This window comes from Myotis brandtii, unplaced genomic scaffold (genome assembly GCF_000412655.1).
Source record: "Myotis brandtii unplaced genomic scaffold, ASM41265v1 scaffold1076, whole genome shotgun sequence".
Taxonomy (NCBI): Eukaryota; Metazoa; Chordata; class Mammalia; order Chiroptera; family Vespertilionidae; genus Myotis; species Myotis brandtii.
The window spans coordinates 325,621-352,341 of NW_005353663.1; the positions used below are offsets into that span (position 1 = coordinate 325,621).

At 38.1% G+C, this 26,721-nt stretch overlaps 1 protein-coding gene across 1 annotated transcript in view; it reads left to right on the top strand.

The window, feature by feature from the left end:
• CEP120 (centrosomal protein 120kDa) overlaps nucleotides 1–26,721 on the top strand; it is a 72,194-nt gene that overhangs the window by 13,353 nt on the left and 32,120 nt on the right. The window contains exons 5-16 of the mRNA XM_005857119.2: nucleotides 4,659–4,807; nucleotides 11,013–11,210; nucleotides 12,878–13,105; nucleotides 14,050–14,263; nucleotides 15,940–16,117; nucleotides 17,715–17,864; nucleotides 21,140–21,236; nucleotides 21,341–21,493; nucleotides 22,245–22,334; nucleotides 22,457–22,549; nucleotides 23,715–23,876; nucleotides 26,547–26,669. Coding sequence (XP_005857181.1) covers nucleotides 4,659–4,807; nucleotides 11,013–11,210; nucleotides 12,878–13,105; nucleotides 14,050–14,263; nucleotides 15,940–16,117; nucleotides 17,715–17,864; nucleotides 21,140–21,236; nucleotides 21,341–21,493; nucleotides 22,245–22,334; nucleotides 22,457–22,549; nucleotides 23,715–23,876; nucleotides 26,547–26,669 — 1,835 coding nt within the window. The remainder of the gene's footprint in view (nucleotides 1–4,658; nucleotides 4,808–11,012; nucleotides 11,211–12,877; nucleotides 13,106–14,049; nucleotides 14,264–15,939; nucleotides 16,118–17,714; nucleotides 17,865–21,139; nucleotides 21,237–21,340; nucleotides 21,494–22,244; nucleotides 22,335–22,456; nucleotides 22,550–23,714; nucleotides 23,877–26,546; nucleotides 26,670–26,721) is intronic.

A 26,721-nucleotide genomic window follows, 5' to 3' on the forward strand; every position in this document is an offset into this window, starting at 1 on the left:
CTTTCATTTGGGGGTTGTTTCTTTGTTTCCTCATTTTGGTTGTCTGTTTGGGTTTGTGACTATGTTTTAGGTAGATCCTCTACACCTCTCAATCTCTAGTGCAGGACAGTGTTAAAGGCTGTTTCTGACTAATTGGATCAGGCAAAGACTCAAAGCCTCCAGAAACCGCCTCTGTCTACAGACTAATAGGATTCCGACTTCAATTGCCCCCACACAGTCGTCCTCAGGTGAGAATTTTTTCAACAGGGTGGGCAGTTGCTTCTGCCTGGAGGCTAATTGTTACTTTTAATCTCTTAAGTGGCCTCAGGACAAGGTGTTTTCCAATAGGGTGTGTCCACTGTCTTCCCACCAGGCAAGGCAGATGTCTATGTGGGAAAGATGCCCTCCTCTGAGTGAGGGAATGACTCAGCCCAGAAAACTTGGGGCATCTGCTTTCTGAGCTCTATCCCCCGAGTCCCGTCCTGGGTTCTGCTCTCACAGCTCCAGTCCCCTTCACCCTCCCTCTACCAGAGCACAAGGTGGGTGGCTCCACAGGGAATTTTTGTGCATTGTTTCTTCAAGAGCAGTGATGGCGAACCTTTTGAGCTCGGCGTATCAGCATTTTGAAAAACCCTAACTTAACTCTGGTGCTGTGTCACATATAGAAATTTTTTGATATTTGCAACCATAGTAAAACAAAGATTTATATTTTTGATATTTTATATATTTAAATGCCATTTAACAAAGAAAAACCAACCAAAAAAATGAGTTCGCGTGTCACCTCTGGCACGCGTGTCATAGGTTTGCCATCACTGTTCAAGAGGGTGCTCGAACTTTCAGCTGCCACTGCCTGGCAGACAGTACCCCACTGCTTTTCAGAGCTAGATGTTATGTGGGTATCCTCCTCAGTTTGGTGCTCTCTGCTGGGAAGCCCAGCTTCAGGATTAGATCCCAGAGTTCTCAGTGGCACCCCCCACCCCCCGAGCTGAGATATCTCTCCGGGATTTCAGTTGCCGTCTGTGGGTGCCATGCCTTTCGAGTCTCCGCCCCTCCTACAGTCTCTATGTGGCCTCCACCTTTGGTCCTTGGGTATCAGGGTTCTCTCCTGTGAGTTTTCCGTTGGTTATTCAGGAAGCCTTTCCGTATTTCAGTTGTAATTCCAGCTTGTTCCTAGAGCATGTCCGTGCAGCATCCACCTACTCTACCGCCATTTTTAATCTCCTTGGCAATTAGAAATAAAGTTGTTATTAATAACCCTGTGAAGGTTTTTGTGTGGATATAAGTTTTCATTTAATTTGGGTAAATACCAAGGAGTATGATTACTGAATCATATAATTAGAGTATGTGTTGTTGTTTTTTAAATCCTCACCCGAGGATATGTTTTTATTGATTTTTAGAGAGGGAGGAAGGGAAAGAGAAACATCGATGTGAGGGAGAAACAGTGATTGGTTGCCTCCTGTAAGCACCCCAACTGGGGATCAAAATGCAACCTAGGTATGTGCCCTGACCAGAAATCAAACCAGCCACCTTTTTGTGTAGGGGACAAGGCTCCAACCAACTGAGCCACCCAGCCAGGGCAAGTATGTTTAGTTTTATGAAATTGCCAAACTATCTTCCAAAGTGGATGTACCATTTTGCATTCCCATTAGCAATGAATGAGAAGAGTTTCTATTGCTACACATCATGTCAGCATTTTGTGTTGTTGGTGTTTTGAATTTTGGCCATAGATGGGTAGTGGTATCTCATTGTTTTAATTTGGAATTCTGTAATGATATATGGTGTTAATATCTTTTCATATGATTACTTGCCATCTGTGTATCTTTTTTGGTGAGGTGTCTCTTCAGGTCTTTTGCCCACTTTTAATCAGTTTATTTTGTTATTGTTGTATTTTAAGAGTTCTTAATTTATAGTTCATTATCATATATCTCTTTTGCAGATATTTTTCCCAGTCTCTGACTTGTTTTCTCATTCTCTTGATATTGTCTTTAGTAGAGCAGAAGTTTTTTTAAATGGTAATGAAGTCCAGCTCATCACTTCTTTCATGGATCATGCCTTTGGTATTATATCTAAAAAGTCATCACAATATCCAAAGTCACCTAGCTTTCTCCTGTGTTTTCTTTCAGGAGGAGTCTTACAGGATTTTGTTTTACATTTAGGACTATGATCCATTTTGAATTAATCTTTGTGAAGGCTGCAAGGTCTGGGTCTAGATTCATTTTTTTTTACATGTGGATGTCCAGTTTTTCCAGCACCATTTGTTGAAAAGATTGTCTTTGCTCATATTGCCTTTGCTCCTTTGTCAGATATCATCTGACTACCACAGTCTTGATTACTGTAGCTTTATAGTAAGTCTTGAATTTGAGTATGTATGAATCCTCCAGCTTTTGTTGTTCTCCTTCAGTATTAAGTTTGCTATCTGGGTCTTTTGCTTGTCATATAAGCTGGAGATCAATTTATCAATGTCCACAAAATAACTTGCTGGGATTTGTATTAGGATTGCATTGAATCTATAGATCAAGTTGGGAAGAACTGACGTCTTGACAGTGTTGAGTTGTCTTGTGTATGAGCATGGAATATCGCTTCATTTATTTAGTTCTTTTTTCATTTTGTTCATTAGAGTTTTGTAGTTTTCCTCATATAGATTATGTACATATTTTGTTAGATTTATTTGTTTTGGATGTTGAAGTAAATGATGTTTTTTTATTTTCAAATTCCACTTGTTCATTATTGGTTTATAGGAAAGCAGTAGGCTTTTATATGTTAATCTTGTATCCTGCAGCCTTTTTAATTATTTTTGGTTCCAGGAGTTTTTTGTTGAGTCTTTCCATAGAAGAATAATCTACATAGTCATATCATCTGTAGATAAAGACAGTTTTATTTCTCCCTTTCCAATCTGCATGCCTTTTATTTCTTTTGTGTGTACATTAGCGATGACTTCTTGTATGGTACTGAAAAGTTGCAGTGAAAGGGGACTTCCTTTCCTTTTTCCTGATCTTAGTGGGAAAGCTTCTCACCATTGAGTATGGTAGCTGTAGATGTTTTATAGATGTTCTCTGTCAAGTTGAAGAAGTCACTATTTGTAGTTTTCTGAGAGTGTTTTATCATGAATGAATGTTGAACTTTATCAAATGCTTTTCTGCATCTATAGATATGATCATGTGGTTTATCTTTTTTAGCATGTTGATGTGATGGATTACATAAATAGATTTTTGAAATTCCTTGTGGTGGTGGTGTATATTTCTTTTTATACATTGCTGGACTCGATTGGCTAATATTTTGTTAAGGATTTTTGCGTCTATGAGAGATACTGGTCTGTTGTTTTCTTGTAATGTCTTTTTCTGGTTTCAATGTTAGAAAGTATTCCCTCTGCTTATATTTTTTGAAAAAGATTGTAGACAGTTGGTATCCAGTTGATGCTTGAACAATCTGGGGCAGTGATTTTCAACCTTTTTCATCCCATGGCACACATAAACTAATTACTAAACTTATGTGGCACACCAAAAAATGTATTTTTGTTGATCTGACAAAAAAAATTGGTGAAGTTTTTATTCATTCACACTGGGCGGCTATTATTGTGTTGGCTGTTATCAATTTTTTTTTTTTTTACAATCTAAGGGAAAAGATCAGTGCCTCTGACTAAGTAGTCAGGTATTGCATGTTATAAAAATTCTTGTGGCACTCTGGTTGAAAATCAATGATGTTGGGGATAGGGCACTGACCCCCATGCCATAGAAAATCTGTTTTACCTAAGTTGGTCTTCAGCATAGTTGGTCTTCAGCATAGTTGGATTCCCAGTTGTGGATCTAAAATACAGTTGACCCTTGAACAACATGAGTGTGAATCTGCATATAGGTGGCCCTCTCCATACTGAAACCTATTTGATTATATCGGTTTTCTTCTCAAAATTATTCCATGTTTTTCTCTTATTCTTAGAAAACTATCCAGATGTTTTTTTTAAACATGGCATTGCAGAAGACCCTGATATGGCCTCTACGTATCCCCCCAGCCTCACCTCTTTCATGTCAGTCCTCCAGCACATTAGTCTGTAACCACATGCTTTCTCTTGCTTCTGAGTGTACATATTGCTCCTTCTGCCTAGAACACTTTTTCATTTCCTCATTCTCTATTCAGTCACCTGTCTCTTTTTAGCCAAATTTTGCTTATTTTTCAGTTCCACTTTAGATTCACTTCTGTCAGAAAACCTGCAATGCCTTTTCTGTGTGGATTATTAAATTGAAGTTTTAAAAAGGTTGCCTTGCCCTAGCTGGTTTGGTTCAGTGGATGGAGCATCGGCCTGCAGACTGAAGGGTCCCAGGTTCGATTCCGGTCAGGGGCACGTGCCTGGGTTGTGGGCTCGATCCCCTGTGTGGGGCATGCAAGAGGCAGCCAATTAATGATTTTATCTCATCATTGATGTTTCCATCTCTCTCTCTCCCTCTCCCTTCCTCTCTGAAATCAATAAAAGTATATTTTAAAAAAATGTTGTCTTATTTCAAAATATGACTTTATGTGCAGAAAGAAAATGGTGGTTATATATAAAAATCAATGGAAACTTTACTGAGATATGAACTGTATCCAGAAAACTAGCAAGCAAATAAAACAGTATGCTCAGCTTTCAGAATCTTTTAATGGTTTATGGAAAACTACAATGTAATTTAATTGTGTCTTTCTCCATAAAGTACCTGCTAGCCTGCCTGGATTTGACCCCAAGGACATTGTGGCCGTGCTGAATGAGGAAGGAGGCTACCATCAGATCGGACCAGCAGAGTCTTGCACTGATTTCTTCCTTATGTCAGTGACCATAGCGTTTGCCACCCAGTTGGAGCAGGTGACACTTTTTCTTAGTCATAGCTTAATAATTGTTGGGTCTGGTATTTACAAATTAGTCTGTTAGTGTTTCTTGGATGCAGCACAGTAAGCAACCTGAATATTGTATACTTTCTTCAGTCCCATGGAGGTGACACAGGGGCCCAGGTTGCTCTGTGAACACAGTTTGCATGACAGCTGAGGGACACAGAACTTGGGGAATACACCACTTTTATTGTTTGTAGTCTTGGTCTTTGTCCGGAAGACATGTTACCTCAGCTCAAGGTTACTAGCTGCATAAGCAGCCCTAGGAAATGGGCGAGGGTGGTCAGGACCTTGCAGTCTTGGCACAGTCAGAAAAAATGTGCAGGGGTGCTTGGGGCCCATGGCAGATTGCCTCATCCCCAAATGGCTCAACATGAAATTCTATGTTATTCCATTATTGTCCTCAGGATCAAGCCCAGTGTTTTATGAAATTATGTTGACCTAGAGCAGCTGAAAGAAATTAATATTTTCAAAAATCTTCTATATATATAAAAGGCTAATATGCAAAGTGTTCCCTCAGGAGTTTGACCGGGAGACCGGGAGTTTGATCGCTTGCTATGATGTATGCTGACCAACGGGGTGGCACGGAACGAAGGAAGGCCCCGGCCAGCAGCTGGAAGGCCCAGATTGGTCCTGATCGCCAGCCAGGCCTAGGGACCCTACCCATGCACGAATTTCATGCACTGGGCCTCTAGTAGAGATTACGGCTTATGACTGAAATTTTGATTAGATTCTTCACTTTCTTAGAGTTGTAAAATTCCCACATAGTACAGATTCACAAGTGAAATGAGTTAGTGACCACATATTTATCTGACTTGTAAGATTTATCAGGTAAAGATTTTTCTCAGGAAAAATGTTTAACTTTGTCACACAATTCAAGCCCACTACAGAAAGCACTTTAATTTTAAGAACTTTACTCTTTTTCTCCTAATTTTGTACTTTCATTTTTCTCATTGACACTTTATATATGTACTTTTGTCCTTTCCCCCAAAATAATTTTTCCCCTGAAAATAATTTGTTCATTTTTTTTCCTGTGCTTATGGATTACCCGAGAACAATATGCCACTCTGGTTGGGGGAAAGCCAAGTCCACTCTGGTTTCATTAACCACATTAGAACACACATTAGATAATAAGTTTACTGTATTTTTACTGTGTTATTAAATATCTGTGAAACATTTTAAATAGTCGCTTTATTTTTAATATATATTTTTAAATCTTTATTGTGGCAAGTATTACAAATGTCCCCCCCATTGTTCCCCCTCCACCCAGTTCCCGCCCCACCCCAGGCCACCCTATTGTCTGTCCATAGGTAATGCATATATGTTCTTTGGTTAATCTCTTCCTGCTCTTCCCTCTGAGTTTCTTCAGTCTGTTCCATGTTTCCATGCCTCTGATTCCATTTTATTTATCAGTTTATTTTGTTCATTAGATTCCTTGTTCCTTTATTTTTATTTTTTAGATTTAATTGTTGATAGATATGTATTTATTGCCATTTTATTTTTTCATATTTTTTATCTCTTTTTTCTTCTTCCTCTTGTTCCTCTTAAAAAATACCCTTCAACATTTCATATAATACAGATTTGGTGGTGATGAAACCCTTTAGCTTTTTCTTGTCTGTGAAGCTCTTTATCTGACCTTCACTTCTTAGTGATAGCTTTGCTGGGTAGAGTAATCTTGGTTGTAGGTCCTTGCTACTCATCACTTTGAATATTTCTTGCCACTCCCTCTGGCCTGCAAAGTTTCCGTTGAGAAATCAGCTGACAGTCGTATAGGAACTCCCTTGTAGGTAACTCCTTTTTTTCTTGCTGCTTTAAGATTCTCTCTTTGTCTTTAACCCTTGGCATTTTAATTATGATGTGTCTTGGCGTGGGCATCTTTAGGTTCCTCTTGTTTGGGAGATGCTGCACTTCCTGGACTTGTAAGTTCTATGTCTTTCACCAGGTAGGGGAAGTTTTCTGTATTAATTTCTTCAAATAGGTTTTCAATCCCTTGCTCTCTCTCTTCTCCTTCTTGCACACTACCCCTTCTTTATTGTTGTTAATCCTCACCCAAGGATATTTTTTCCATTGATATTTAGAGAGTGGGAAGGAGGGAGGGAGGAGAGAGGCGAGAGAAAGCAAGTGGAGAGAGAAGAGAGAGTGCAAAAGAGAAAGAAAGAGAGAGGGAAGAGAGAAAGAGAAACATTGATGTGAGAGAAACACATCTAGTAGTTGCCTCCTGCATGCACCCTGACCTGGGCCAGGGATCGAACTTGCAACTCAGTTACATGCCCTTGACTATAACCCTTTGGTATGGCCAGTGCTCTAACCACTAAGAACACGGCCAGATCTTTGTGCCCCTTTGATGCAAGTGTTAGCAAGCTTGATAGTGTGCACACTACCCCTTCTTTATTGTTGTTAATCCTCACCCAAGGATATTTTTTCCATTGATATTTAGAGAGTGGGAAGGAGGGAGGGAGGAGAGAGGCGAGAGAAAGCAAGTGGAGAGAGAAGAGAGAGTGCAAAAGAGAAAGAAAGAGAGAGGGAAGAGAGAAAGAGAAACATTGATGTGAGAGAAACACATCTAGTAGTTGCCTCCTGCATGCACCCTGACCTGGGCCAGGGATCGAACTTGCAATTCAGTTACATGCCCTTGACTATAACCCTTTGGTGTGGGCCAGTGCTCTAACTACTGAGAACACAGCCAGATCTTTGTGCCCCTTTGATGCAAGTGTTAGCAAGCTTGATAGTGTCTCAGGGGTCCCTTGGAATTGCCCTCATATTTTAAATTGTTTTTTTCTTTTGCTCTTCCAATCGGGTGTTTTCTGCTACCTTGTCTTCCAGTTCACTGATTCAGTCCTCTGTTTCATCTAATCTACTGTTGATTCCCTCTAACGCAGTGGTTCTCAACCCTTTAAATATAGTTTCTCATGTGGTGACCTCCAACCATAAATTATTTTCGTTGCTACTTCATAACTGTAATGTTGCTACTGTTATGAATCATAATGTAAGTATCTGATATGCAGGATGGTCTTAGGCGACCCCTGTGAAAGGGTTATTTGACCGCCAAAGGGGTCGCGACCCACAGGTTGAGAACTGCTGCTCTAACGTATTCTTTATTTCACTCATTGTATTCTTTAATTCTCACTGGTTCTGATTTGTTTTCTATATCCATTTTATGTTTCTTAACTCTTTGTTGAAGTTCTCACTGAGAACATCTTTTCACCAGTGTTTTAAACTCTGTATCTGGTTGATGGCTTGTCTTCATTTTGTTTAGTTCTTTTTCTAGAGTTTTGTCCTATTTCTTCATTTGGTACATTTTTCTGTCTTATAATTTTTAGCTTGCTTCCTGTGTTTGTTTCTATGTATTAGGTAGATCTGCTATGTCTCCCAGTCTTGGCAGGGTGGTTTTATATAGTAGGTGTCACGTGTGGCCCAGTGGCACAGTCCCCCTGGTCATCTGAGCTGGATGCTCCAGGGGTATCTCTGTGTGGGTTGTGTGTGCCCTCCTGTTGTATTTGAGCCTTGATTGTGGTTGGCACATCAATGGACCCTTATGTATACTGGTTGTGAGGACTGGCCGTGACTGGCCATGACTTAGTCAATGAGCTGTTGTGCTTGGGTTGACTCCATGTAGCAGGATTTGCTTTAGTGGGGTTGTGGTGTGTACCAAGTCCGCCCTTTGTGTTTGTTGTTTGTGGAGTTGGTTCAGTGGTGCTCTGGTTTGCTCTGAAGCCAGTTACTGGGTGTGTTGGTGCTGAGGTTTCATGGGAGGGGCTCTGATGCAAGCCAAGGTCAGACACTAACCTATGCCTGACCCCAGGGCCACTTGTTAGCAGCTACAACTTGATATGCAGTTGATTGCCACTTCTGTTGGGCTTGGAGGCTCCTGGGAGAGGTTATGCCAGGCGTCCTCAACCTTTTTAAACAGGGGGCCAGTTCACTGTCCCTCAGACCGTTGGAGGGCCGGACTATAGTTTTAAAAAAAAACTATGAACAAATTCCTATGCACACTGCACATATCTTATTTTGAAGTAAAAAAACAAAACGGGAACAAATACAATATTTGTATTTGCATGTGGCCCGCGGGCCGTAGTTTGAGGACCCCTGGGTTATGCCATGAACGAGGCTGGCTGCCACTAGTGCTGGGCTTGGGGCCACTTAGGTGGAGGTACAAGGCCTGCCAAGGCCAGCTGCTGCTTGTTTGGAGTTGGTGGACCTCTGAGAGGTTTCAGGAAAGTCCAGTGTGAAGTGAGGCAAGCCACTGGTGTGGAAAAGCTGCTGAAAGTGTTTTGGACCAGGCCTGGGAGTGGGGTGGGAACTCAGGGGATGACCGGGGAGGGGCGAAGGCTGTTAGCCTGGTTAGTGCAGAGCTAGGATTTGGTGTCTGCTGGCTGAGTGGAGGGAAGACTCAGCGAAGGAACAGTAATGTCTACCAACACTTATGTCCTTGGAAAAAGCTGCCCTCACCTGTGCCTGTAGCCCTGGCCCTGAAGCCAGTCATTTAGTTCCTCCCTGTATGCCCCTAATGATGTGTGAGCTACTCCCCCTGTGCTGGAGCTCAGAGCAAGTGAGTTTCAAAGGGAGTCTGACCTGGACCCTTTAAGACCTGAAGCTCCTAGGTCCCAAGCAACCCGTTGTCTTTGTCAGACACAGTTCCCTCTGGTTTTCATAGCCAGATGTTATGGGGACTTCTCTTCCCAGCACTGGTGTCCTAGGCTTAGGAACCCGGTGCAAGGCTGGGACTTCTCGCTCCTTGGTGGAGACTTCTGCAGCTGAGATATGCCTCCTGATTCTGAATTGCCACCCTGTGGGTTTGGGACCTGCCTATTTCACAATCTCTGCCCCTCCTACTAGTCTTGCCATGGTTTCTTTATATCCTTAGTTACAGGAATTCTGTTCAGCTCCTCTTTGGGTGGTTCTTAGTAATGGTTATTCTATAATTTTGATGTCGTCATGGGAGGAGGTGAGCAATAAGTTTACCTATCCTGCCATCTTGACCACCTCTATTACTTTATGCTTTATCTCTGTATATAAAAGCCTAATACGCAAATAGTCCCTGCGGGAGTTCGACCGGGAGACCGATCGCTTGCTATGAAATGTGCTGGCCATCAGAGGGCGGTGCAGACGAAGGAAGGTCCCAGCCAGCAGCTGGCAGCCAGGGAAGGGAGACCCTGGCCAGCAGCCGGAAGGAAGGCCCTGGCCGGCAGCCGGAAGGCCCCGATCGGCCCTGATTGCCAGCCAGGCCTAGGCACCCGACTCATGCACGAATTTTGTGCACTGGGCCTCTAGTATGAAATAAAAAATAATAAACAACTACTGAATATTTACTATTATTCATTTTAATCTGTTTTAATCTAAGTGGTTATAGTACTTTCATATAAACTGTCCAAACTGTCCTATAACTTTTTTTATACTTAACGGTATATCTCAGGTACTTTTCATGTTACTATATCATCATTTAGCAGACACTCTGTATGATTGCTATAATACATTTAAGCCATCTCCTAATAATGAACATATCAATTGTTTATAGTTTACTGTTATTTTTAACAATGTTCTAGTGAACAATTAAAGGTCTGATAGGAGATATTTTATATTTTATGGGACAAAAATCCTATTTCTCCATCCTATGTGTCCATGAAACTACCAACTTTGAGAACACTCCTAGTGCAGAAGGCATCCATTGGCAATTATTAATTTATAGGTCTCCAAATTTTGATATAGTAGCTAAAAAGCTTTTATGTTTTTAATCAAAAGCCTGGACCAAGGTGTTATATTGAATAGCCTGGGTTAATAATTTTTTAAAACCTCCTCTCATTTATGAAGAGGATGACAAAGTAAGGAAAAGATGAAATAAGGTATGTGGAAATAAGGAAAGCTTAATTTAAGACACTTAATCATTTTTTTTTAAAAGAACTTGGATGTATTAACGGATCAGTTTAATGAAATGTAAGACAATATAAATCTATAAAATTATTTTTTTCTCTGTTCTTTTCTCAGATAAACTTCTCAAAATTAAGTAAATTAATAATTTGGATGCAATTTGGCAGAGATTTACATACTTTGAGTGATTAATTTAAGACGTGAAATTAAAAAAAGCAGTAACATTTTTGCAAATATTTTTGGAGTTTATCAGACATACTGAGCATGTTTGGTGGTTTACGAAGTAATCCTTTTTTTTTTTATTCTTAAATGTTTAGTTAATTCCATGTACCATGAAACTTCCAGAAAGACAGCCCGAGTTTTTCTTTTACTATTCTTTACTGGGAAATGATGTTACAAATGAACCCTTCAATGATTTGATCAACCCAAACTTTGAACCAGAGAGAGCGTCTGTTCGAATACGAAGCAGTGTAGAAATTCTTCGTGTTTACTTGGCTTTTCAATCTAAACTACAGGTACGTACTGCAGAAAATTGTTTTTATTCGAGATGAGTTTTTTAAGCATTAGAGAGGTATTTCAATCATATTATTTCAGTGGTGAAGGTCATTTTTCTGCTACATCTTTAAACTTTTTAGTAATTATCCTGACTTGTAAAGTCATAGCATAGTAGTTACTTTAGAATTTTAAGAGATGTACCTCTTTCCTAGTTATTGTGAAAAGAATTGTGTCAATTATCAGTCCTTTATAATAAAAAATTATACCTGGAGCCTAAAGCTGTGAGCACAGTGAAGGTTTTGTTACTGTTGATGGAAATAGTAGCCATAGGCACACAGATCCCACTTTAGAGTTCAGAATTTATATACCTATTGATATTAAAAGCAAAGAGATAATACAATTTTTAAAAATCTGCCCCTGAATTGAGTATTTTTTTTAAACGAATTTTAAAGTAGACTCTAAAAGTGAACCTTACTTAGTGAAAACTGTTTTATTTTTATTACAATTGCTTTAAATCAGACTGACATGGGGTGGCCATCTATAGGGTTAGATAGTCATTTGTTTATAGTGAAGTGATCAGGTGTGTGTGTTGGGTGGGAGGTGAAAAGAGACATTAAGGAATTTTAGTAGAACTAAATTTTAGAGGTTGTTCTGCTAAATCCAAGATATTTAGAAAGCTGAAGGCTTTATGAAATGATAAAATGCAGGAAAAAGCACATTTAATTTTATTCTGTATCTAACATATCAATCCTTACCTAAAGTACTGACTTGTTAGTTTGATTCTCATGGACATTGAAGTCATAAAAATTCATTCTTTTTAGCTCATTAAAATCATCACACCTAGCAACATTAAGACTAAGTTATAGGTAATTTCTGATATTAGAACTAAAAATATTTTCATGTTGTGATTGCTTATTGTTCAATATGAATGGTAAGCTTGCCAAGGCTTTGATATAGTAAGGGAAAAGAATATAGTTATGTAACATGTACCTGAAATTGCCTTTTTGCTGTTGCAAAAGGTGGTAATGTTGAAGTTTTGATTTGCTATTAGTGGTTATTAGTGATTAACAATACATTTCATCCAGGGGTATTCTCTTTTACCTTTTACTGTTAAGCACTTGCTTTATAAATAAAGTCTGAAGAGCAAGAAAAGAGAAAGAAACATTCCATGTATTTTATGGGTGAATGAAACAAAATTATTTGAGGTTCTTTAATTTCCAAATGTGGCTGGATCTACTAACTTATTTTTTAGAGCTGTGTTTAAATTAATGTTGAAATAGAAATAGAAAAAAATGTTGAGGTATTTGTTTTTTATTTAAATTCATGTACACATGATACCATTTGCATATGTAAAATAGCATAGTAAAATATTAAAGTTACCGTAACTCACGAAAGAGACAGAAAAAAAAAAAGGTTGTATCAGATGTGTACAGTACTGAAAGAAAAAAAATGAAAAGGAAGTAATAGTTTTATTATTGAGTTCTTGGTAAACTGTGTGCTTGATCAGTAGTTTTAACAATCTCATGGGAATCTATTACTTAGTTGCTGCAGGTTAGTAAGATAACCTGCGTTATACTTGCCTTCTATGGAAGGTAAGTTTTTGTTAAGTTTTATAACTTTTTAAGTTTGTATTTTAGGAGAAAGAAGAAAACGTAAAACCCTGTGTTGATTTTCTCTTTCATATTAGATCCATCTCTGCTGTGGAGACCAGTCACTTGGAAGTACAGAAATACCTTTAGCAGGATTACTGAAAAAGGGTAGTACAGAAATCAACCAGCGCCCAGTCACAATTGAGGGTGCTTTTACCCTTGACCCTCCAAACCGAGCCAAACAAAAGCTTGCACCTATTCCTGTGGAGCTGGCCCCAACTGTGGGAGTGTCTGTGGCTCTGCAGAGAGAAGGCATAGATGCACAGGCAAGTAGTGACCCTCCTTCCCCTACGGCAGCTTCTCCGGTTTCACTCATGATTCTTCACACAAGTCAAACTTCAAAAGAGTTTCCCAGCATTAAGAAAGTGTTTATTACTCTTAATCGGTAGCCTACATTTTATGATAGGTCCTCTCGGAAAAGACATTTCTGAAAAGCACTGTTGCTTCCACTGCTGTAGTATAGTGACTGTATCCAGAGCCTTTGGGTATAGTCTTCTCATGGAGTGGAAACCATTCTCCTGCCCCCAACTCATAGTCAGTGACTACGGCAGAAAAGGAGCTCCAGTAAAGAGAACGTTTTCTGGAAATTTGCATTAATGGTATTTATTTGGGTTGATTCACCTGAGTTAACATAATGTTCTTGATGAATTGGGGTTTATAGTTCCTATACTCTTCTTTAGGCAACAGAGATGGGCATTTATTTGAACATATATGGTTTTTTATTGTATACATCCCCCAACCAAGTTTAGAATCCTGTTCTTTTAAAGAACTGATCGTTATATAGTTTATGAATTAAAGATTGAAAAACTGAAGTGAGAGCTTAATATATATATATATTTTAGAGGATAGTAGACCAAAGGAGAGGAAGAAAATCCTAGTAGACATTTGATGTGTGTTTTTTAAAGGAATTTAGGCCTTAGTAGAAATAATCATTCCCAGGGACACCTATGTCTGACTTCTTTTATCTGGTATTCCTCTTACCCATTAGGATACATTTTGGTTCTTAGCTCTGGATATATTTCCTTCCTGTTCATCTTCCTTTTTCTGGTCCTAGATGCTATAAGGATATTTGCAAATTATGAAGAAAAATAGACTAGGAATATCCAGACTGGGAAAGGAAGCTTATATTTTTAAAAAACAACATCATTTTTTGCTTAATTATCAAGGAAAGTTCTTTGCAAATTATACTTTATTTAAAAATTGTTTTTAGTCTTTAATTCAATTAAAGACCCAGAATGAACATGAGTCACAGCATTCAAAGAAGAGAGTTTTAACTCCCATAAAGGAGAAACTTACTGAGCCAAAGTCACCAAGTGTGTCTCCTGTTATGCCTCACAACCAGTCACCTCCAACAAAAGATGATGCAACAGAAAGTGAAGTGGAAAGTTTACAGTATGATAAGGACACAAAACCAAACCCAAAGGGTAAGATTCTTTTTTACAGACCTTTTAAATATAGATTTTGTAGCCATCTAATAAATGACTTTGAGACTTTTCATGGGATCTAAGTAAAAATTCAGTTTTTTAAAGAACCAATAATGTGTGGCAATGTAAAAAAAATCAGTTTAAAGTAATTGCAATTTACTTAACTTCACTATATACCTTGCAAAAAGGTAAGAAAAATTTTTCTTTTACTTTTGCACTAGAAATAGTAGCCTGTTCAAAAGAAATTAAAGAATATAGTTCTTTCAGATAGTTTTAACTAGCAAATTCTCAAATATCTTGAATACATTGGAATTTTAGACGAAAGAGTTACTGTTTCTTCAAGTAACCTTGTAGTAATAATTTTTATTCTAACAGTTAAGAGAGAGTCTGAGAAAGCATATTTATCTGGCTTTATAAAAATTTTCCACCCATTACATAAAGATCCACAATCATATTTAGTAGCATAAGTAAGTAACGTAGTGCTGGATTATGAGTTAGAAATTTGGGAGTGAGTTGTAGCTCTGTCACTGAGCAACTGTACAACTTGGGCCACTCACTAAAACATCTCTGGCCTATAACAGGATTAAACTAGATAGCTCTGTCTTTTCAAGTTTTAGATCTTTGTTAAACTATGTCATATGTACCTAAAATAACTAAAACTACTTTAAAAAGTAGGGATGGGGCCTAAACTGGCAGTCGGACATCCCTCTCCCAATCCAGGACTGCTGGCTCCTAACTGCTCACCTCTCTGCCTGCCTGATCGCCCCTAACTGCCACTGCTTGCCAGCCTGATCGCCCCTTAACTGGTTCCCTGCCGGCCTGACCATCCCTAACTGCCCCCCCTGCTGGCTTGGCTGCCCCCTAACTGCTCCCCTGCCGGTCGGCCTGATCGCCCCTAACCACTCTACCTGCCTGCCTGATCGCCCCTAACTGCCTCTGCTTGCCAGCCTGATCGCCCCTTAACTGGTCCCCTGCTGGCCTGGTTGTCCCCTAACTGCTCCCCTACTGGCCTGGTTGCCCATTAACTGCCCCCCTGCCAGCCTGGCCGCCTCCTAAACTTCTCCCCTGCTGGCCTGCCTGATTGCCCCTAACCATTCTACCTGCCTGCCTGATAACCCCTAACTGCCTCTGCTTGCCAGCCTGATTGCCCCCTAACTGGTCCCCTGCCAGCTTGGTCACCCCTGCCGGCCTGGTTGTCCCCTAACTGCCCCCCGGTAGGCCTGATCACCCCTAACCACTCTACCTGTCTGCCTGGTCGCCCCCTAACTGCCCCCCTGCCAGCCTGGTCGCCCCCTAACTTTCTAGAAGGAAGTTAGACGTCTGGAAAATGTCCAGTCGACCTGGTCTAATTAGCATATTACCCTTTTATTAGTATAGATGCACATAAAGAGGACGCTTTTTTCCTATACAGTTCTACAATGGGAATGCTTGCATAATTTGGGACAAGTCACTTTAAGATATTTATCCTATACAGTTCTACAATGGGAATTAAAGCTTGCATAATTTGGGACAAGTCACTTTAAGATATTTATGCCTCAATTCCTATGTTTATAAAACCAAATAGTCAAGTTCCTTGCTTGAAGGTCGAGATATCTTTAAATTATTTAGATAACTTAAGAGAAAGTGTTAGCAAATGGAATTTAAAACCAAACCAAACATTTTTACCTTTATTTTAGCCATCAGTTCTTCTGTACCTGCTTTGCCGGCCCAGCCGGTGACAGCATCCAGTGCTCCGGAAACAGCTTCAGGACAGAAGATTGCTGTTCCAGCCACATCACACCATTTTTGCTTTTCGATAGACCTACGGAGTATCCATGACTTGGAAGTTGGTTTTCCAATCAACTGTATTTTAAGGTATGATTTGATTTGGTTTCAAAGTATTTTCCAAGGAGAAATGCCTTTTCTCTATTGGAGAAGTTGCAGAGAAAGAAATGCCACCAGAGAAGTTATAACATTTGTTGAATCAGAGTATTAGAAGGGGGTAAGGCTGTGTCCCAGTGACTTCAGAGTTAAACCAGGCTGGTATTGGTGGTGTGAGAGGTAACAGTCTTCACTATGCTAATGTAATAATTGAAAGAACTTATAGTAATTTATTAATGGTTCTATTAAAATACGGTGACTCTTGAACTTAAAGTGTGTTGTTCCTGGAAATAGTGCCACAAGTCAAAATAATGGAAGGCATCTGATTTTTCTGTAAAAACTTTATCATAATGTGAGGTTATATTCCTCAAAACTACGTTTTATAGCTGTGAATCTAAAAAACATACTTTGTGAACTGTAAGTGGAATGTGTCCACACTTTACAATATAAAAAATTGAAAATGTACATTTCAGTCAGTTAAATGGCTTTATACAGTATTTTGTTTTTAGTAATATTACATTTTCATAGATTCTTGTGGCTAAGATAAAAATTAAATATACAATACTGTGTTTTAGTTTGGAGTAATTTCTCCTCATACATTTTTTTGGAGCAAGCAGTGGCATTTGTAATAAAGGTGTTGGTCTTTATGTGATTAAAGTGAGGAAGTCTTTCTGTCCCTTTGGATTGCCATTCCCAGGAAGTCAGCAAATGCACATTGCTTCCTGCCACGATTTGAAGCAGACCTGCTTTTCAGATGCATAAATCAGCTCATACTTGCATGTAATTTTTCAACTCTTTGACTTCTCATGAAGTTGTTTCCAAAATCTTCTTGAGCTTTGGTGTGAATAATGGACAGAATTAAAGGGACCCAGTGTGTAGTGTGATGGTGAATTCATAGAATGGAAATCTTTCATCGCAGCTCAAGTTGTGCATTTTACCATGTTAGAGGCTGAGAGTCATTGCTAAAGTGTTGTTTTTATTTGATAATTGAAGGCAAGAAAAAGGTTTTCTCTCACGGCCATAGCTTTTCTCAGAGTTTGTATAACATCTCTTAAAATTATTTTTAGAAATAGAATTATTACTTATTTTTTACCTCTGTTTTTTGTCTTTACTCCTTTAACTGAGATCTCTCTGCTGCCGCTAGAGGGAATCTGATCTCAGAATACCTACAGAGGACTGTGGCAGGAGAAGAGAAACAGGGACGATCTAAAATGGGAACCCAGTCTTTGTTTAATGGAGGCTTATTTGGAGTGCTTCAAAATGACTCTTTCTTATTTTTGTCATTGCCTTCAAAATACCAGCATTCTCTTTCTCCCCCAGAGCCTCATTAAGAAATTATCTGTAAAGCAACTTGGGAAATAGTTCTATGCTATTAATGCATTTGCTCTATAATTTCTATAATTTTCATATCCACACTGAAAACATTTGTATAATTTTTAAGTTGGTGATAAGAGCAAAATCATAATGTGTTTGTATCATTTATCTATTTAAAAATTCTGTTTGCCCATAATATTCATAGTAACATTCATTTTAACATACTATAAATTTTATCTGTAATTTTATCTAAGATTTTGTTTTTCTGAAATTCTAGGTACTCATATCCATTCTTTGGAAGTGCAGCTCCTATTATGACTAATCCTCCTGTTGAAGTTCGGAAAAACATGGAAGTTTTTCTTCCCCAATCTTACTGTGCATTTGATTTCGCAACTATGCCTCATCAGCTGCAAGATACCTTCTTAAGGTAATACATGCACTACACTGTGTGTATGATATTATCTTCTCAAGTCAGCTCTTAAAATTTTGTATCTTATAAACAAGAGGAATTTCTATAGGTTTAAATCCATAACAGTTTATGCATTTGAGAATCTAGAAACAAATATACTAATAAAGTCTGTGACATTTGTGCTTCCACCACAAAGTTTTATCTTACTTGCCTAAGCTTAGATATTAGAACTTTGTTAAAACAATGTAAGTAATGAAGGAACTTTGAAAAGTAGTCTGTCTTACTAGTTTTTATTGCTGATTCACTGAATGACTGTAGTATATTATTTCTATTTTTTTATTTATATGAAATGGAGGTGTTAGCTCAGCTATCTGAAATAGACTTGTGAAGGAAAGTGAGATCTGTGAAGTGTCACTTTACGTGCTCAGAGTATCAAAATTCAAGATGTATATTTTAAAAGGAAGAATGAAGGATAATTAAAATTTATTTGTGGGAATAATAGTGTTTAAAGCAGCAGTTCTCAACCTGTGGGTCACGACCCCTTTGGGGGTCGAATGATCCTTTCACAGGGGTCGCCTAAGACCATCGGAAAACACATATATAATTACATATTGTTTTTGTGATTAATCACTATGCTTTAATTATGTTCAATTTGTAACAATGAAAATACATCCTGCATATCAGATATTTACATTACGATTCATAACAGTAGCAAAATTACAGTTATGAAGTAGCAACAAAAATAATTTTATGGTTGGAGGTCACCACAACATGAGGAACTGTATTAAAGGGTCGCAGCATTAAGAAGGTTGAGAACCACTGCACTATAACCTCTGAGCCTCAGTTTCTTCGTCTGTAAAGTGGGAGGGGGTAGAGTAACAGTGTCTATCTGTGCCCAGTGCCTGAAACACCTGACTGATAGGAGGAGCTCAACAAATAGTCACCTGGAAGGTGACCTGGAGTGAATACAGACTTAGACCAAGATTTTCTTGAACATTGTAAACTTAATTCATTTTAATCTCTGCATGCCCCGTGACCCTAGCACAGGACCGGCACAGGACTGGTGCGGGAGAGCACTTGCTGGGAGAGTTGGAAGCAGCCATGGATGGGCAAGTGGGCACAAAGATGTGTGCACGGGTGGGTGGATGGACAGGCATGTAGCTGGATCAATGATGGATGGAGAAGTCGGACATCTGGGTGTATAAATGTGTGCTAAGTGGGGGGAGTGGAGGGATGGTGGGTGGGTGGGGTGAGGGTAGAAGAAATAAATACGGGACACGCCCTCATTGTGATCTGTCTGCTGGAGGGCTTCAAGATGGAGTGAACCCAGAAAGCACGTATCAGCAGGCCAAGGCCCACGTGAGGCAGCAGCTCTGCCTTTACGAGTGTGTTCTCCAGGCTAACCCACACGGGGATGGTGTGGCCAGGACACAGGTGACCTGCACCACTGTGTGCAGTAATGACATGTGGAGGCGGCTTCGACTTTATCACTCCGAGCAGGAGGGAGGCCTGGACTAGGGCCTCACACCTTAGAACAGCACCTGGTGGGGGCAGGCGATTCGTCCGTACCTTGGAATTCTGTGTGGCCATTAAAAATGGAACGGCTCTTTATGTCTTGAGTGGAATAAACTCTGATATATCATTAAGAGGGGGGGAAAAATCAAGGTTCAGCTAGTGTGTGTACAGTGCTTTCGTTTTCTGGTTTTTAAGGGGTGGCAGGGAGAAGACACGTAGATATTTGCTTCTCCAAGATGAGCGCCCCCCCCACCCCCCGCCGCCAGGAGACTGGTGACTGGTCCTCCCAGGAAGGGCGCCGGGCCTGGGGAATGGCCAGCACTTCACCGGATCCCCAGCTGAAATCTAAAAGTTGTATTGAAATTTCTTCCCTTACGCTACCCCATCAATAGCCACTTCCAGAGAATGAAGGTTTGGTAAAATTTTTATTTACTTGGAGGATCTGGGAACAGGTGTTTTAGAGAACCAGCTATTCCGGGTAAATGAAAATTCTTTGTGTTTCAACTCCTGTTATTCAAAATCTCTTTTAAAAATTAACACTGTCATAAGTAGAATAATATGAAAATAATCAAATTCTTACTATTTGAAGTTATTTTAATTCTGTTTGTTGTGAATGCTAACTTTTATTGCCCTGCTCTGTAGACTGAGAAGTTTTAGATTTACCTAAGTGAAAACTTCAGATGTGGCAGTGCTTCGTTACACTTTAATTTCTTTTAAAACCTGTGAGATTAGTTGATTAATGAAAGGATCCTACACAATTAAAACTCTTAAAGTTTTGTTTGACCAAGGGTTTATAGAATATATTTGACTTAGACAAAGCCATGGGTTTTTTATTGCCAAGGTTTTATTTTTTTCTAACATTTTGTTTTGTTTTTATTTAATTAATACTACAGAGAGGTACTCATATCAATAAAAATATAGTTAACCTACTTATAGAAATTAGCCAGAGGCAATGCTCATATCCAGTAGAAGATTTATGTACAAGTGTGTTCAAAAGTAGAAAAACAACTCAGAATAACCTGTATATAGTCAAGAATAGGGGAATTAAGTTTATTTCACTACATAAATTCTTTAGTACATTTTACAGGCATTAAAAGTTACGTTTTTGAATTAATGTTTATGACAGAGAAAATGATTTTGATATAAATCGGAAAAGAGGCCCTGGCCGGTTTGGCTCAGTGGATAGAGCGTCGGCCTGCAGACTGAAGGGTCCCAGGTTCGATTCTGGCCGAGGGCATATGCCCAGGTTGCGGGCTCGATCCCCAGTGAGGGGTGTGCAGGAGGCGGCCGATAAATGATTCTCTCTCATCATTGATGTTTTTGTCTCTCTCTCCCTCTCCCTTCCTCTCTGAAATCAATAAAAATATATTTTTAAAAAATAGGAAAAGAGGACAAAACGGTATGGTCTTAATGTACATGATTACATGTGTATCTACATATACATAAAACAGAGGAAGGAACGTAAGTAAATTTCAGCAGTAATAAGCTATGGGCAGGGAGATTAAAATTTCTCCTTTATTTTGTACTTTTCAATTTTTCCAAGTAATCTATAGGTCCTTTTATAGTAAACAAAGGTATGTATTTAATAGGGTGTTAGTGATCAAATGAAATCATGTATATGGAAGGTCTTGAAGCCCTTAAAAGCTGCTGCAGTTTCAGTAGCAAGTGTCAGATGCAGGAAATGTTTTCTACTCAATGCTATAGTGTTGGAGACATAAGAGGAAGAATAACATAACATGTTTCCATGAGTTTCAATATATTTCTGATTTCATTTGTAGGTCAAATAACAGGATAATAAATCTTTCTTACACCATGACTCTAGAAGATTATGGAATATTAAAAACACGTGAGATTTTTGTCTCTGATTCATCTCAGGTAAATATCATTGAATGTTATCAAATTACTCTTTAAAAATGGATCTAATGTGTATGTGTGTGAGTGTATTTGTTTCAATATGCTTTTTTTTATTCATATGTTAGGGTTTAACTGCTGTACAACAGAACTCATCTTGTCTTCCTCCCGCACCTTGTCCTTCAGAAGTCCAGACAGAGCCTCGTGAAACCTTAGAATACAAAGCAGCTCTTGAGCTAGAAATGTGGAAGGAGAGGCAAGAAGACATTTTTGAAAATCAGGTTACTTTTTTTTTTTTTTAATATATTTTATTGATTTTTCACAGAGAGGAAAGGAGAGGGATAGAGAGTTAGAAACATCAATGAGAGAGGAACATCGATCAGCTGCCTCCTGCACACCCTTACTGGGGATGTGCCCGCAACCAAGGTACATGCTCTTGACCGGAATCGAACCTGGGACCTTTCAGTCCACAGGCCGGCGCTCTATCCACTGAGCCAAACCGGTTAGGGCCAGGTTACTTTTTAAACATTACTTTAAGCCTCTATTTTTAACTACTTAGTATGTTTTTCCTTCTCCATACTAGGCTTTTACTATGTTCCATGGTCCCCTACTAGTCCCTTTGAATATCAAGAATACCTTACTCCTAAAGAAAAATTGAGAATAAAAAAACAAAAAACAGAAGCCACTCAGAAGGATTCCCTCAACTTTGTCTCTGATCTTAAGCAAATTAGAACTGAAGGTTAGAGATCAGAGATTGACTTGAAGGTTTCTTTTCATTTCGGTCCTCATTTAGTATATCCTCCTGGAACATGGAATTATCAGTCTCTGAACAAGAGAGTTAGAAAACACAACTTACCATGTACTCCCCTGAATTATATGGGTACTACTTGCCTCAGGCATCTTTTAAAACATAAAATAGAACACCTGAAATAAACATATCAGTGATCATTTAATTTTTAACTGATAACAACTGATTTGTTTACTTGAAATATTTAGGATTTTTGTCTGACTTTATTTTTCTTCCTTTTGTAGCTAAAGCAGAAAGAACTAGCTCATATGCAAGCTCTTGCGGAGGAATGGAAGAAAAGGGATCGAGAGAGAGAATCACTAGTAAAGAAAAAGGTAGTAACATGTATAGAAATTGAAGGGGAAAGGAATAAAATTATAGTGTCTTTTATATGTATTTTTGAAATTGTGTGTGTTTTGAGTTTGGGAAAAAGATAAGGTAGCTTTTATTATTTTAGGTGGCTGAATATACTCTTCTGGAAGGAAAACTTCAAAAAACCCTAATTGATTTAGAGAAGAGAGAGCACCAGCTGGCCATTACAGAATCAGAGGTACTGTATTTGTCAAATACCTTTATTTCACAGAATCCATGTTAGGTTAATACCATTCATTCCTTTTTAAAAAAATATATTTTTTATTGAATTTATTTTAGAGAAGAAGGGAGAGGGAGAGATAGAAATATCAATGAGAGAGAATCGCTAATCAGCTCCCTCCTGCATACCCTCACAACTCAAGCATGTGCGCTGACTGGCAATCATTCCAGCTACCTCTTGGTGCATGGGTCAACGCTCAACCACTGAGCCACATAGGCGGGGCTTCATTTCTTTTTTCTTTGTACTTATATAAAATGTATTTCATAGAAGTTGTCTTCCAGACATTATGGAGAACAACTGGGTAAAGAATGTTTTATGTTTTAGAAGGTGAGGAATAGAAAATGCTTATTGTTTGAAATGGTTAACTATTATTCACCCAGTTTGGTTAACTCCTACAATAGTGGAGATATTTGGTTAACTTTCCCATTATGTAAACTTTATATGGATAGTTACCCTACCTAGAGAAGAGAGAAAATGTAGTATAGGTTCAGGGGTCTAATATCCTGATATGGTTTTCAGTATGAAGGAAATATCCCACATTCTTGCTCATTAAAGATTAGATCCAAAAATAAATGAGTACTAGGCTTAGTTAACATTTTTGTTAGGTCCTATTAAATTTTAACCTAAATACTTTTTTAAATTATTGTAAAAGTTGTTTCAAAATAATTAATATTCTTCCACATTAAATTTATATGCTCCTTCCCTACCCAAATTTGTTTCTTAAAGTTTCCTCAGCATATCACCCTAACCTTATCTTTATTCATTTTCTGGGATTTGAGTTAGACGTTTAAACTTGTATATTTGTTCCTAATACTTAGAATCTGTTACCTTCTGTGTGAATGGGTGGAAAATAAAAATAAAACATTTCTAAAAGAAGAAAAGGAACTTTTGCTTATATATTAAAATGGGTTTATTTAAATAGGAATTTTTAGTGATTAGGGCATTTTCAGTTGAATTTATAGAGGTCATATATTGATTTTTGTATATACTTTGTATAAGAATTAAATGATTGAAAATAATGTAAGTATTCTGAACATTTGACTATATATATGGATAATAGAATATTGAACAGTATAATGTAGCTCATAATAGGCCAACCTCTTAAAGATGCACTTGTTTTAAGCTTCAACAAGAAAGAAGGGAACTGAAATCAGAACGTGAACAGAACCTGCAAGAACTTCAGAACTCTATCCGTAGGGCCAAGGAAGATTGTGTTCACCAAGTAGAACTGGAAAGGTTAAAGATCAAGCAGCTAGAAGAGGACAAACACCGACTTCAGCAGCAGGTTGGATGAAATACCTGTCATCTCTTTACACTTAGAGTTTATTTGCATCTAGAAATAATTGGTATAATTCACTAAAAAGTTATAAAAACTCACAGTAATTTGGATGATTAATATTTATTGGAGAGCTTCAAATATACTTTAAGTTGGATCTTCTTTTTCTAAGTCAAAGCTAAGGACCATATTGGAATAATTTTTCTTCCCTTACAATTATTTGCATGAAATTGTACTATATTTCAGATAAATCTCAGCTTAAAATTATTTTCTGATAAATCACCTTTTAGCAAACATGCATAAACTTCCTATCACTGGACTGAATTCAGTTAAGAATCAAATTTCATGAGAGAATTGTCTCTGCTCTTCATTTCCTCACCTTATACTCACCTCACAACACATCCCCATTGCTCCAGCCAGCCAGTTGTCAAAGAAGTCACTACATTCAGTGGGCATTTTTCATTCTTATCTTACTCAGACTTATGGACAACATCAACACTGTTGTCCTTGTTTTTGTATATTATCTTCTCTCGACTTCTCTAACACCACTCTCCTTGCTTTCCTCTACTTTTCTGGCCACCCCTCAGGCTCCTTTGCAGGCTTATTTTCCTTTAGTAAATGTTAGACCTCCTTTAAGTTCAAAACTTACTTTGTACTAAATAATCTTATTAATGTCCATGGAACGGAGACAATCTGTACCTCTTGGACTTTCACATGTATATCCCAGACCTTTCCTCTACACTGTAGACCAATAAATCTGCTTTTTTGATATCTCTAATTGGATATCTAAAGTCATTTAAAACCCAACATGATCCTCCCATCCATGTCTGAGCTTTTTGTAAGTCAAGCATGTCAGACTCACGGGCCGCATGCCTTGTTTATTTGGCCCGTGTTAGCCTTTGAGTTTGACATGCTTGCTGTAAGTGTTCTTTATTTCTGTTCTTCCTATTGCAACCAGAGTGATATTTTTAAAATTTGGGAATCATGACACCCTCCTGTAAAACCTTTCAATGTCATCTCACTGCTCAGAATAATTACCTTGCTGTACAAGCCTCTGCAGAGCTTGGAACCAGCCTATCCCTCTCACCTTTGTCCTGTGCTCTCCAGCCACACTGGTTTCCCTTCAGGTTCTCAAGCATGCTGAGCTTCACCATAGGATCTTTGTGTGTGCTACACTCATCCTTCAGTTTTCAGCTGAAGCATCAATTACTCGGGGAGCAGGGATCAGGGACAATTTCCCTAAGTTTTTGTTATATATTTTCATAGGATATTATTCTCTCATTCTTTTTCTTTATGACATGTTAGAGCAGTTTTATTATTTTCATTAGTGTGATAATTCGATCAGTGTCAATTATAAATCAAAACAGTTATATGGAGTTAACAATCTGTATACCTAGAGCCCAGCTAGTCTTGATCGAATAATTGGGGCTTAATAAATATTTGCTAAAAAAAAAAGAATCAAGCTGTTAAATGTTAAATATTAAGCTTATCTTTCTTGAAAAATTTCATTGTAGATTAGATATGTATGATGAATGCCTCCAAAGTCTTCAGTAAATTCTGACATGAAGGATAGCTTCCATAGCAGTTCAGGTCACATTATTTAGTGGTTGTAAATATGAATTTGATTGTTATTATGGAGATCTCATTTAAGATAAAGTTGCAAAAGTAGGCAATCATGATGGGATTTACCAAATGCTTTTCCCACTTGTCAGAAAGATTCAGCCATCTAGAACCAAAGCTCCTAACGTGTTAATCACCAGCGGAGTTCTTGAAAAAAACTTCGGTCTCTACCTTGTCCCAGACTGCTATAATGAGCTTATGGGAAGAACTGGTATTTTAGAAGAATTACCCAGGGAACTCTTAAAACATAATCTAAAGACCTGGGGAAAAACTGTGGGGACTGCAGAAATTTCTGAGATGCCCGTGTTGCTAAGCTCATGACTATAATACATGTTATATTTTCTTTGTATGAAAACAAAATTTTTAGGCCTACTCTGAACCAGCTTACATGTATTATATGTATAATTCTAACTAGACAGGTAGAAGGACTGATAGTAGTTACCAGAACTCAAAAAATCAATGTAGTTTATGGGCCACTCAGCAAAGGAAAAAAAGCCCACTATGCCTAATAGCTTATTGCTTTACAACCTGATTGTAACCACAGTAATGGTGTATGATAATGTCCCTGAATGGTAGGAAAAAATATTTGACCCAACCCCTTCATAGTTATAATCTTTAAATTACCTTAAGTTGTAAGAGTGTTTGAATTATGAAATTCATATAGTATCTAATTTTAAGAACAATAAATACTGCATTAAAATTAAACTTTTCATTGATAATAATCTGCTATATCTGTAATCTTTTCTTACATGTAACATCTTCATCTGCTATATCTGTAATCTTTTCTTACATGTAACATCTTAAGTATCAGTATTTTTATAAGGTAACTTAACAAAAATGGTCTCATGATACTGGTTTTATAAGAAATTCCATACTCTTAAAAAGTTTTGTATATTGTTAGTCAGTTGATTTACTAAATTTTTAGGATTACTAGAGATCTTTGTACTGTAAACATGTTTAGAATAAGAAAAAATGAGATTGTTGAATTAAATTCTGTAATATTAAACTTTACATCTTTTTTTTTAGTGGCTGTAATACTTTTTTTTTTTTTAAATACAGCTTAATGATGCTGAAAATAAGTATAAGATTTTGGAAAAAGAGTTCCAGCAGTTCAAGGATCAGCAAAGCAACAAACCAGAACTCCGCCTACAGTCTGAAATAAACCTTCTCACCTTGGAAAAGGTACCCATGTCAATTTATACCCACTTAATTAGTCCTAACGATCAACTTATGA